Source organism: Rhinopithecus roxellana, chromosome 20 (assembly GCF_007565055.1).
Source record: "Rhinopithecus roxellana isolate Shanxi Qingling chromosome 20, ASM756505v1, whole genome shotgun sequence".
Classification (NCBI taxonomy): Eukaryota; Metazoa; Chordata; class Mammalia; order Primates; family Cercopithecidae; genus Rhinopithecus; species Rhinopithecus roxellana.
In genome coordinates this window covers 72746974-72759205 of record NC_044568.1, presented here as the reverse complement: position 1 = coordinate 72759205, position 12232 = coordinate 72746974, and the positions used below count along the sequence as shown (strand labels likewise).

Below are 12232 nucleotides of genomic sequence, written 5' to 3'. Positions count from 1 at the left end.
CAGGCGCCCGCCACCTCACCCAGCTAGTTTTTTGTATTTTTTAGTAGAGACGGGGTTTCACTGTGTTAGCCAGGATGGTCTCGATCTCCTGACCTCGTGATCCGCCCGTCTCGGCCTCCCAAAGTGCTAGGATTACAGGCTTGAGCCACCGCGCCCGGCCTATGTTTTTTATTTTTATTTTTTGAAATGGAGTCTCTCTGTCGCCCAGGCTGGAGTGCAGTGGCGCCATCTCAGCTCACTGAAATCTCTGTCTCCTAGGTTCAAGTGATTCTCCTGCCTCAGCCTCCCGAGTAGCTGGGACTACAGGTGCCTGCCACCATGCCTGGCTAATTTTTATATTTTCAGTAGAGATGGGGTTTTGCCACGTCGGCTAGGCAGGTCTCAAATTCCTGACTTCAAGTGATCTGCCCGCCTCGGCCTCCCAAAGTGCGGGGTTATAGCTGTGAGTCACCACGCCTGCCTGGTGTTTGTGTTTTCTGGGGTTTTATGTAAGTGGAGTCATAACGTATGCACTCTTTTTTGTCCAGCTTCTTTCACTGAACCTGATTGTTCTGAGATTCACCTGTGATGTTGTGTGTCAGTAGTGAAATCCTCTTCAGGGTCGAGCCGGGTTCCATGCTGAGGCCCCCTCTATTCAATGTCGAGCCGGGTTCCATGCCCAGTCCTGTTCAATGTCGAGCTAGGCTCCACGGTGTGGATGTGCCCATCTGTTTATTCACCCACCTGCTGATAAGTACTTGGGCTGCTTGCAGGTTTGGGCTATTACAAGTAAAGCTGCTATGAACATTTGTACAGAAGTGTGTGTGGGGACAGGTACTTTAATTTCTCCTAGGTACTAGGAGTGGAATGGCTGGGTCATATAAACAATGTACATTTAGTTTTTTTTTTTTTTTGACACGGAGTCTGGCTCTGTCTCCCAGGCTGGAGTGCAGTGGCAGGATCTCAGCTCACTGCAAGCTCCGCCTCCCGGGTTTACACCATTCTCCTGCCTCAGCCTCTGGAGTAGCTGGGACTCCGATTAACGCTGGGTGTCTTCTAGTCTTATTTTTTTGTAGAGACGAGGTCTCGCTTTGGTGCCCAGGCTGGTCTCGAACTCCTGGGCGCAAGCGATCCTCTTGCTTGGGCGTGGGCCACCGCGCCCGTCCCAACGCTGGGCGTCTTGGAGACCTTAGTCACAGGCTTAAGGGAAAGGCCTAGCGCGTGGCCGCGGGTGCCTCTGGTTTCGAGGGACATGGACTGCGTGCCCGGGGCCCCTCCGCACTCCATATCAGACCCTGCGTCCGTCAGGTCAGCGCGGGGCCTGGGCTGGGCCTCGCCCTCTGCGGCGTCTGCGCCCCGCAACCCCTGGGGCACCTGCGACCGCTGGGCCGCGAGCCAGGAGTGCGCCGCCTCCTGGTCTCATCCACGTGAGAACGCTTTACCCCGGAAGGGCTCAGCTCTCAGGGGGCTATGTCCCTGTGCGTCTCTCGCTCGCCGCGCGGTGCCGTTTACTGGTCCGCACCATGCGTGGGTCGTGGTCGCGGTCGCGCCCGCTGGTAGCTGTACGGCGGGAACCGTTCTAAGTAAGGTTTGACTCTGTGCGCCCCTTGCCAGGGACGTCACGTCACGCCTCCACTCTCAGCCTCGGAGCACCCCCGCGTCCCGCGCCCGAGGGTCGGGACCCCAGCTCCGGCGAGACGAGGTGTACTTGAAAGAAGAACACCCCCTCGCAGCCGCCGCACTGCCGCGACGCTCCCGGCGCCTGCCTTTATAGCAAGCCGGCGAGGGGCTGGGCCACCGCCGGGACGCGCTGACGTCAGGCCCGACGGAGGGCGGGGCCGGGGCGGCAGCGGCGGCGTTAGTTCTCCGGGTACCTCAGGAGGCTCAGCCTCCTTAGTCTCCTCATCCTGCTTCACAGGCTGCGCGGCCTCCGGTCTCCTCGCCCCCCGTCCCGTCGCCCGCCGCCCGGCCCCTCGCCGCCCTCCCTAGGCCGCCCCGCCGCCATGGGCCTGCGCCCGCCGCGCCGCCGGGCCGAGGGCAGCTGAGGCGCGGCGCAAAGATGGGCGAGGACGGAGCAGGGCCCGAGCGCCAGCCCCAGCAGCCCGGGCGCCCCGCGCGCGCCCGCCCGCGCCACCGAGGGGATGCCCGCGCCCGCCGCCGCGCCCTGAGCGCCTTTGTCTGTCGCCCGCGCCCTCCGCACCACTAGCCTCTCGGGAGCATGGCGTCGGCCCCGCCGGCCTCGCCCCCGGGCTCGGAGCCGCCGGGGCCCGACCCGGAGCCGGGCGAGCCGGACGGGCCGGGGGCGGCGCAGCCGGCGCCGGGCCCTGCGGAGCTACGCCTCGGAGCGCTCGCCGCCGGCCCGGACCCGGAGCCCCCGGGCCTGGATGAGCCTGCGCCCGGAGCCGCTGCGGATGGCGGGGCGCGCTGGAGCGCCAGGCCGGCCCCGGGGCTGGAGGGAGGCCAGCGGGACCCCGGGGCGCCCGCCCCGCCGCCGTGCTCCGGCCCGCTGGGGCAGCTCGAGAGCCCGGAAGCCCCGGGCCCAGGGCCCCGCTCCGAGGCGCCGCTTCCAGAACTCGACCCGTTGTTCTCCTGGACTGAGAAGCCCGAGGAGTGTGGCCCCCCGGGCTGCCCGGAGAGCGCGTCTTTCCGCTTGCAGGGGTCCAGCAGCAGCCACCGAGCGCGGGGCGAGGTCGACCTCTTCTCTCCCTTCCCCGAGCCCACGGTGGGCGAGCTGGCGCTGGAGGAGGGTCCCGGGTCCCCGCCGCAGCCCTCGGATCTCAGCCAGACCCACCCCCTTCCGAGCGAGCCCGCGGGGAGTCAGGAGGACGGCCCCCGCCTCCGAGCCGTGTTCGATGCCCTAGACGGGGATGGGGACGGTTTCGTCCGCATCGAGGACTTCGTCCAGTTTGCCACGGTCTACGGGGCAGAGCAGGTACGGAGCGGGCCGGGCCGGGGCGTGGGAACCGGGCAGGTGCGTGGCTGGCCTCCGGGGTTGATGTGGGACCGGTCGACGCGGCCCCTGGAGTCGGGAAAGGCACTGTCAAGACCTGCGGGTCCTGCTTTTACTGCTTATTGAGTACTTAGGCCCTGGATTTCTGGTTGAATTTCACTGGAGTCCCTCTTCCCTTCTTAAAAGGAGGTTCTATTCTGGGGAGTCCGTTTCTTCCCATCCCCCCATCGCCTCGTCAGCTGGATCTTACAGAGGTCAGCTCCCGGCCTGGGGACACCCCCCCCAGGGTGTCTGATCGACGTGCCCCTGAATGAAAAAGTTCCCCGCGATTCCCTCACCCAAGGGCCCAGATATTGCTCGGCTGAATTTACGCAAGTTCGAACCGCAGAGGCCAGGCTGCCCAAACACCTTGAGATCCTACAGATAGCTACCGATTTTGAGCACAATTACTTTTACTGTGTGTGGTTGACATCTTTTCTACTTAGATATCTTTTTTTATTGTTTGGGAGACAGTCGATGCTTGTAGAAGGTCCTGGAATTAATAATTTTTACTTTGGTGCCTTTGGGGAGGAAGGGAATGAGCCTCTGAGCTTGTTGGCAAATACAGAAGTCTAGCAGAACTCCATTAGGGCCACCTCCACTCTAGTAGGAGAGGTGAAATGCGTGGACAGGCCCTGTGCACAATACAGTGTGGCAGGGGTCCACGCGGTCCTCAGGGCGCCTGCTCCTGGGGGGAAGGTGGGCCGGAAGATGCAGTTGTTCCTATCTCCCTCAGCACTTAATAAGTTTAAGTGGAGATAACAGCAGGGCGGTGTGTGTTCTGCCAATAACCCGGTGGACATCAAATAATACCAGCGCTCACTTTTAAATAGTTTACTTTGTAGGAAATCCCTAAGGTGCATCTGTCAATTTTTTGTATTTTGTTGACTTCTCACACATGCAGACATCTGGTAAGTGGGTGTTCAAGTACATATGCATGTTTAAGCCAAGAGGTCTGTAAGAAAAGAGGTAAAATTGGCACACTGCTATTTAGGGTGTCAGTCATAACATTAAGAACCTTGATGGCCAGGCGCGGTGGCTCATGCCTGTAATCCCAGCACTTTGGGAGGCCGAGGCGGGCGGATCACTAGGTCAGGAGATCGAGACCATCCTGGCTAACATGGTGAAACCCCGTCTCTACTAAAAAATACAAAAAAATTAGCCGGTGTGGTGATGGGCACGTGTAGTCCCTGCTATTTGGGAGGCTGAGGCAGGAGAATGGCATGAGCCCAGGAGGCGGAGCTTGCAGTGAGCTGAGATTGTGCCACTGCCCTCCAGCCTGGGCAAGAGCGAGACTTCCATCTCAGAAAAAAACAAAAAACAGGGTCCTGATAAATCGGGTTCCTCGCTGAGTTCACACTAAGAAGGTGTACAGACAGGTGCCTGTGGGGCAGCCTGCACTGCTCACGTGCTTAGCTCCAGTTGGGATATTGTCAGGATAGTTTTCCACCTACTCTAATGGGCAGTAAAATATGTGACTGATACTTTCCTGCATGGTCAGTGTGGATGGTGGTTGCTGGTCTGGGTGTTTTGCTGCGTTTCCTTCTTGCCCCTGGGCTGGAGAGCACCTTGAGCTCCCTTGGTTGCTGTTGGCTAGTGTGCTGTGTCTTCTCCCAAGCATACTCTTGCTTCAGTACAGCAAGGAAGGCAGGAGAGTACCACCTTTGCTCCTTGTTACCACAACCCAACTTTGATAGAGAGCTTCTGTGAGGTTCAGGTATGTTTCCACTGGATTATACCACGGTTCTCTGAGATGGTAGGCAAGCATGGTTCATCCCCACTTTGCAGGTAAGAAACCGGAAACCCAGAAAGGTTAATATAGCTCTCCCAAGGCCTCACAGGGGTAGAACTAGATCTTTTGGCTTTTAGACCTTAGATGCCTCTTAGATGTGGTGGCTCACAATATCCCTATTGTGATAATAACTTTTTGACTTTCATATAATTCTTTTTATTTGAGAAACTGCTTTTGTCATAACCTCCATTAATGATCACAGTGGGAAAAACTTCGGGTTGCTATTTGGGGCTAACCTTTCTTGTCATCACAAAGTAGAAATGAGACAAAATTCTTCACTCTGACAGCTCTTGGTGGAATTCGAAGGTTGGGGGCAAGGACTTGGGGTTTGATGAGGATGGGAAAGTGGTAGGGATCTCCTGTGGTGTTACTCCTTCTGTCTGTTCTTCTGGATGGCTTAGGAAGAAGCAATGTTGGGTATGATCTGAGTGCCTGAACTTGGACCAGCTTCCTGGAATGGAGGAGAGCTCTTGATTTCTTCAAGCTAAGTTACTGTTTTTTTTTTTTTTTTTTTTTTTTTTTTGAGACAGAGTCTTGCTCTGTCACCCAGGCTGGAGTGCAGTGGCCGGATCTCAGCTCACTGCAAGCTGCGCCTCCCGGGTTTACGCCATTCTCCTGCCTCAGCCTCCCGAGTAGCTGGGACTACAGGCGCCCGCCACCTCGCCCGGCTAGTTTTTGTATTTTTAGTAGAGACGGGGTTTCACCGTGTTAGCCAGGATGGGCTCGATCTCCTGACCTCGTGATCCGCCCGTCTCAGCCTCCCACAGTGCTGGGATTACAGGCGTGAGCCACCGCGCCCGGCGCTAAGTTACTGTTTGGCAGCAGATAATTTACAGGGTAAAGAAAGGTTGATTTTCATGTTACGTAACCCTGTAGCCATTCCTCAGTTTCAGCAGTCTTGGTTCATCTGTAAACTACCCACTTACTACCCCCAGATGATTTTTGAAGTGGGTTCCTGACATTATATCATTTCTTCCATAAATGCTTCAGTATGTATTTCCAAAATGTATCAATTCTTTTGAAAACATTAATGATTTTTTTAAAAAACCCTAGGGAACAGTTCAGATAAACTGGATAACAGCAATAAAGATTGTAAGTTTTTGTACTTTCTACCTTGAGATTTCAAAATATTGAACACATGAGAGACTCTTAGTCCAGTCACATTACTGTCCTTGATGATAACAACTAGATTATCTTAATTTTTTTTTTTTTTTTTTTTTTTTTTTTGAGATGGAGTCTCGCTCTGTCGCCCGGGCTGGAGTACAGTGGCCGGATCTCAGCTCACTGCAAGCTCCGCCTCCTGGGTTTACGCCATTCTCCTGCCTCAGCCTCCTGAGTAGCTGGGACTACAGGCGCCCACCACTTCGCCCGGCTAGTTTTTTGTATTTTTTAGTAGAGACGGGGTTTCACGGTGTTAGCCAGGATGGTCTCGATCTCCTGACCTCGTGATCCACCCGTCTCGGCCTCCCAAAGTGCTGGTATCACAGGCTTGAGCCACCGTGCCCGGCCTTTTTTTTTTTTTTTTGAGATGGAGTCTTGCTTGCTCTGTTGCCCAGGCTGGAGTGCAATGGCATGATCTCAGCTCACTGCAACCTCTGCCTCCTAGGTTCAAGTGATTCTCCTGCTTCATTTAACTTCCTGAGTAGCTGGGATTACAGGCGCCTGCCACCACACCTGGTTGGTTTTTGTATTTTTAGTAGAGAAGGGGTTTCTCCATGTTGGCCAGGCTGGTCTTGAACTCTTGACCTTAGGTTATCCACCCGCCACTTTGTAATCCCAAAGTGCTGGGATTACAGGCGTGAGCCACCGCGCCCGGCCAAGTATCTTAATTTTTATCAAATTTTCAGAGGTATCATCTTCATTGTCTTTAATCTGTTTATGAAAGTAGCATTTTAAATTATTTAAATGGATTATCTGAATTTTTAATAGAAGCAGCTCCTGTTTGTAATACAGGTGGCTTTTGTGTCCCTCTTTCTTTAGCAATGTCATGGTGTGTTTGGATCTAATTACATCATCTGGTGATAGATCAGGTGTGGTGTAATGTAACACAGTGTTATGTTAGCAGGAATCAGCAGATGAAAGGAGCAAGTGGAGCTTTCTGGTTATATTTTCTTGAAACAGGAATTTATAGTCAGATGCATCCAGGAATTAGGTATGAAGTTGGAATAGGTGATTTTTTTTTTTTTTTTTTTTGAGACGGAGTCTCGCTCTGTCGCCCAGGCTGGAGTGCAGTGGCCGGATCTCAGCTCACTGCAAGCTCCGCCTCCCGGGTTTACGCCATTCTCCTGCCTCAGCCTCCTGAGTAGCTGGGACTACAGGCGTCCGCCACCTCGCCCGGCTAGTTTTTTGTATTTTTTAGTAGAGACGAGGTTTCACCATGTTCGCCAGGATGGTCTCGATCTCCTGACCTTGTGATCCGCCCGTCTCGGCCTCTCAAAGTGCTGGGATTACAGGCTTGAGCCACCACGCCCGGCCGGAATAGGTGATTTTTAAGGCTTCAGCCATCTCTGGAGATTGACATGACCCTTTCATGCTGCGAGGACTGATGCTTTTGTATTTACTACCGCCCATCATGAAGCAGAGATTGTAAAATAAATTCTAAGAGTGTTGTGAGAAAGGGTTACTTTAATTTTGTTTTGTTTTTAAAGATTATGACTTTACGTGTTATTTTTACAGTCAACTTAAGCATTTGTATTTTAATAGCCACTGATTCTTTTCAGAGAATGTCCTTCAGTAACCTTGGTAGGCATTGTGTGTCTTCAGTACTTGCAGAAATAGGCTACTGAAGGAAGTGTGGATGCTCAGATCTCCCTACATTTTTTTATTCCAGCACCGCCACTGGTGGCAGTAGAAAGTTCCTAGGGACATTAGACTGCACCTTTTTGTTTGTTTGTTTTGAGACAGGGTGTCACTCTGTCACCCAGTCTGGAGTGCAGTGGCAAGATCTCAGCTCACTGCAACCTCCACCTCCTGGGCTCAAGCAGTCCTCCCATCTTAGCCTCCTGAGTAGCTGGGACTAGAGGCGGGCATGACCATGCTCTGCTAATTTAAAAAAATTGGCTGGGTGCGGTGGCTCACGCCTGTAATCCCAGCACTTTGGGAGGCTGAGGCGGGTGGATCACGCGGTCAGGAGATCAAGATCATCCTGGCTAACATGGTGAAACTCCGTCTCTACTAAAAATACAAAAATTAAAAAAATTTATTTTTGTAGAGACGACGTATAGTATAGTGATATTGCCCAGGCATATTATTGAACTCCTAGGCTCTAGTGACCCTCCTCAGGCCTCAGCTTCCCAAGGTGCTGGGATTGCAGGCATGAGCCATAGCGCCTGGCCTGGCATCACCTTTTATTTGCCCTGTATCATTTCTAGTCTGTTAGCCTTGAATTTGAGTGAAGGTGTGTGTGAATGAGAGTGAGCATGTGTGTGTGTGTGAGCAGTTATGTATGTGATGTGTGTAATGTGTGTGTGTGTAATATGTGTGTGGTGAGATGTGTGGGAGCATGTGTCTGCAGGAGAGGGACGTGTATGTAGGAGCGGGATATCTGTGTGGACGTGGCTTGTTACGTGTGTGTGTGAGCAGATGAGTGTATGTGTTCTGGGTCTACATGTTGACTGAATTGCTAAAAGGGAAATGCAGCTTGGGTTATATGAAACAGAAAATGACCAATAATCCCACTATCCTGAGAAAAACAACATCACCATTATTTTAGTACATTTCTTTTCAGACTTTTTTTTTTTTTTTTTAAATAGAGTCTTGCTCTCTCCTCCAGGCTGGAGTGCAGTGGCGCAATCTCAGCTCACTGCAGCCTCCACCACCTGGGCTCAAGTGATTGTCCTGCCTGAGCCTCCTGAGTAGCTTGGACTACAGGCGTGCAACGCTTGGCTAATTTTTATATTTTTAGTAGAGACGAGGTTTCACCATGTTGACCAGGCTGGTCTCAAACCCCTGACCTCAAGTGATCCACCTGCCTCGGCCTCCCAAAGTGTTGGGATTACAGGTGTGAGCCACTGTGCCTGGCCTAGACCTTTTTTATACATAGACACAGACACACAGGTGACTGTCCATAAAGGTACACAAGTGAGATCATATTGGGGTAGAAGCTGAATTTTTTTTTTTTTTTTTTTTTTTTTTTGAGACGGAGTCTCGCTCTGTCGCCCAGGCTGGAGTGCAGTGGCGCAGTCTTGGCTCACTGCAGGCTCCGTCTCCTGGGTTCATGCCATTCTCCTGCCTCAGCCTCTTGAGTAGCTGGAACTACAGGCACATGCCACCACACCTGGCTAATTTATTGTATTTTTAGTAGAGACAGGGTTTCACCGTGTTAGCCAGGATGGTCTCGGTCTCCTGACTTCGTGATCCACCCGCTTTGGCCTCCCAAAGTGCTGGGATTACAGGTGTGGGCCACTGGCCTGGCAGGTGTATATGTTAATGGAAACCTAAGGTTTACTTGTCCCCAGGAAAATTCAGAATTGTTAAGGATGGCCTGAGCAGTGGCTAACACCGGTAATCCCAGCACTCTGGGAGGCTGAGGTGGGCAGATCACCTGAGGTCATGAGTTTAAGACCAGCCTGGCCAACATGGCAAAACCTAAACTCTACTGTCTACTAAAAATACAAAAATTAGACAAGGCGCGGTGGCTCACGCCTATAATCCCAGCACTTTGGGAGGCCGAGGCAGGCGTATCACGAGGTCAAGAGATCAAGACTAGCCTAAGCAACATGGTGAAACCCTGTCTCTACTAAAAATACAAAAAATTAGCCGGGTGTGGTGCATGCACCTGTAATCCCAGCTACTTGGGAGGCTGAGGCAGGAGAACTGCTTGAATCTGGGAGGTGGAGGTTGCAGTGAGCTGAGGTCTCACCACTGCACTCCAGCTTGTGCGACAGATCAAGACTCTGTCTTAAAAAACAAAAACAGGCCAGGTGCAGTGGCTCACGCCTGTAATCCCAGCACTTTGGGAGGCTGAGATGGGCGGATCACGAGGTCAGGAGATCGAGACTATCCTGGCTAACACGGTGAAACCCTGTCTCTACTAAAAATACAAAAATTAGCCGGGCGCAAAGGTGGGCGCCTGTAGACCCAGCTACATGGGAGGCTGAGGCAGGAGAATGACGTGAACCTGGGAGGCAGAGCTTGCAGTGTGTGGAGATCGGGCCACTGCACTCCAGCCTGGATGACAGAGCGAGACTCCATCTCAAAAAACAAAAACAGCCGGGTGCGGTGGCTCAAGTCTGTAATCCCAGCACTTTGGGAGGCCGAGATGGGTGGATCACAAGGTCAGGAGATCGAGACCATCCTGGCTAACCCGGTGAAACTCCGTCTCTACTAAAAAATACAAAAAAACTAGCCGGGCGAGGTGGCGGGTGCTTGCAGTCCCAGCTACTCGGGAGGCTGAGGCAGGAGAACGGCAAAAACCTGGGAGGCGGAGCTTGCAGTGAGCTGAGATCCGGCCACTGCACTCCAGCCTGGGCGGCAGAGCGAGACTCCGTCTCAAAAAAAAAAAAAAAAATTAGCTGGGCTTGGTGGTGGGTGCCTGTAATCCCAGCTACTCGGGAGACTGAGGCAGGAGAATTGCTTGAACCCTGGAGGTGAAGGTTGCTGTGAGCTGAGATTGTACCACTGCACTCCAGCCTGGGTAACAGAGCGAGACTCCGTCTCAAAAAAAAAAAAAAAAAAAGGTTAAGGACTATTCTAGTTCCAGTTTAGAATCTAACATACAGGAAGAGTTTAATTATATGTAGATGGTGCAGACAAGGTTGTTAAGGGCACCAGGCTTATGAATTGCTTCTCTTCCAAGCACTTATTTTGTTTAAATTCTGGAAACATTCAATCTAAACATTAGTTATATCAGACAAAAGGATTAGGCATCCACTTAAGTCTATTATGTAGCTCATCAAAGTGATAATTATAAAGGCTCCAAACTTACTTTGATTAGCACTTGTAAGTTATTATGATAGAGTGATGTACTAAATTTATGCCACACTTACAACCGTGTAGAATTGTTATGAGTGAAAGAAGTTTTGAAGATATATTAAAAGTACTTTTAGTTTTGTGTTGAGAGATGTGAGTGTGTAGGACAGGGTGTATGGTGGGAATGGTTTTATGTGAGGTATTGTCTATATTTCCTGTTACGTTACTGATTTTGATTATTTTGAAAAGTAGTGCTTTTGCACATAGCATAGAGTTCAAACAGTACAGAAGGGAATCTAGTAAAAAAAAAATCATTACAGTTGGTAGAAATAAAAAAAATTAAGTAAACCCTAAAAATAAAATATTTACATACTTTGAGTTCATTAAGGTTCGTACAAAATATACAAAATGCATCTAAAGAAACTTGGATTTTCTAGTAAATTGAAGAACTAGATGGAACATTGAATTTGTATCTGCAGATGCTTTATGAAGATGGGCTATTTTTATTGATACTTGGAAAAATGCATATTAGAAAATGCCTGTAATTCCTGCTTCTTGGAGAAGGAAAAAAAATGCTTGTAATCCTTTTATAATTTTTTGTAATTTTTTTCCTTTTTTTTTTTTTTAAGAGATGGGATCATTGGCAAGGTGCGGTGGCTCACACCTGTAATCCCAGCACTTTGGGAGGCCGACGCGGGCAACTCACAAGGTCAGGAGTTCGAGACCAGCCTGACCAATGTGGTGAAACCCCGTCTCTGCTAAAAATACAAAAAATTAACCAGGCATGGTGGCAGGCGCCTGTAATCCCAGCTACTCGGGGGTTGAGGCAGGAAAATCGCTTGAACCCGGGAGGCAGAGGTTACAGTGAGCCAAGATCGCGCCCCTGGATCTCACTTTGTCATCCAGGCTGGACTGCAGTGGTGTGATCATGTATAGTTCACTGCAGCCTTGAACTTCTGGGCTGGGTTCAAGGGATTCTCCCACTTCAGCCTCCAGGGACATGCCCCCACACCCAGCGAATGTTTTATTTGTTTATTTTTTTATTTATTTGTTTATTTTTGAGGCAGGGTTTGGCCGTGTTGCCCAGGGTGGAGTGCAGTGGCATGATCTCAGCTCACTGCAAGCTCCAACTCCCAGGTTCAAGAGATCCTCCTGCCTCAGTCTCCTGAGTAGCTGGGACTATAGGTGTATGCCAGCACACCCAGCTAACTTCTGTGTTTTTTGTAGAGATGAGGTTTTGCCATGTTGCCAGTCTGCTAAGCTCAAGGGATCTGCCCACCTTGGCGTCTGAAAGTGCTGGGATTACAGGTATGAGCTACTGTGCCCAGCCTTATTTTTATTTTTTGTAGAGACGAGTTCTCACTATGTTACCTGGGTGAACTCCTGGCCTCAAGCAATCCTCCTATTTTGGCCTCCCAAAGTATTGAGATTATGGGCGTGACATCCTTGCTAGGCCAGCAAATTCTTAGTGACAGAATTACAGCGAGATAGGAAGAATAAGTCCTAGTGTTCTGCCACTGCAGGATGATGGTAGTTAAAAATCTGTTTTTCCAAATAGCTAG

General features: G+C 51.2%; 1 protein-coding gene across 2 annotated transcripts in view; it reads left to right on the top strand.

The window, feature by feature from the left end:
• The first annotated feature begins 1814 nt into the window (after window positions 1-1814).
• The window catches only part of RAB11FIP3 (RAB11 family interacting protein 3), a 94873-nt gene continuing 84455 nt past the window's right edge, over window positions 1815-12232 (top strand). The window contains exon 1 of one of the 2 annotated variants that reach the window (XM_010381832.2): window positions 1815-2911. In XM_010381832.2, coding sequence (XP_010380134.2) covers window positions 2198-2911 — 714 coding nt within the window. In that variant the 5' untranslated portion in view covers window positions 1815-2197. The remainder of the gene's footprint in view (window positions 2912-12232) is intronic. The other variant, XM_030924947.1, reaches the window with a different exon arrangement.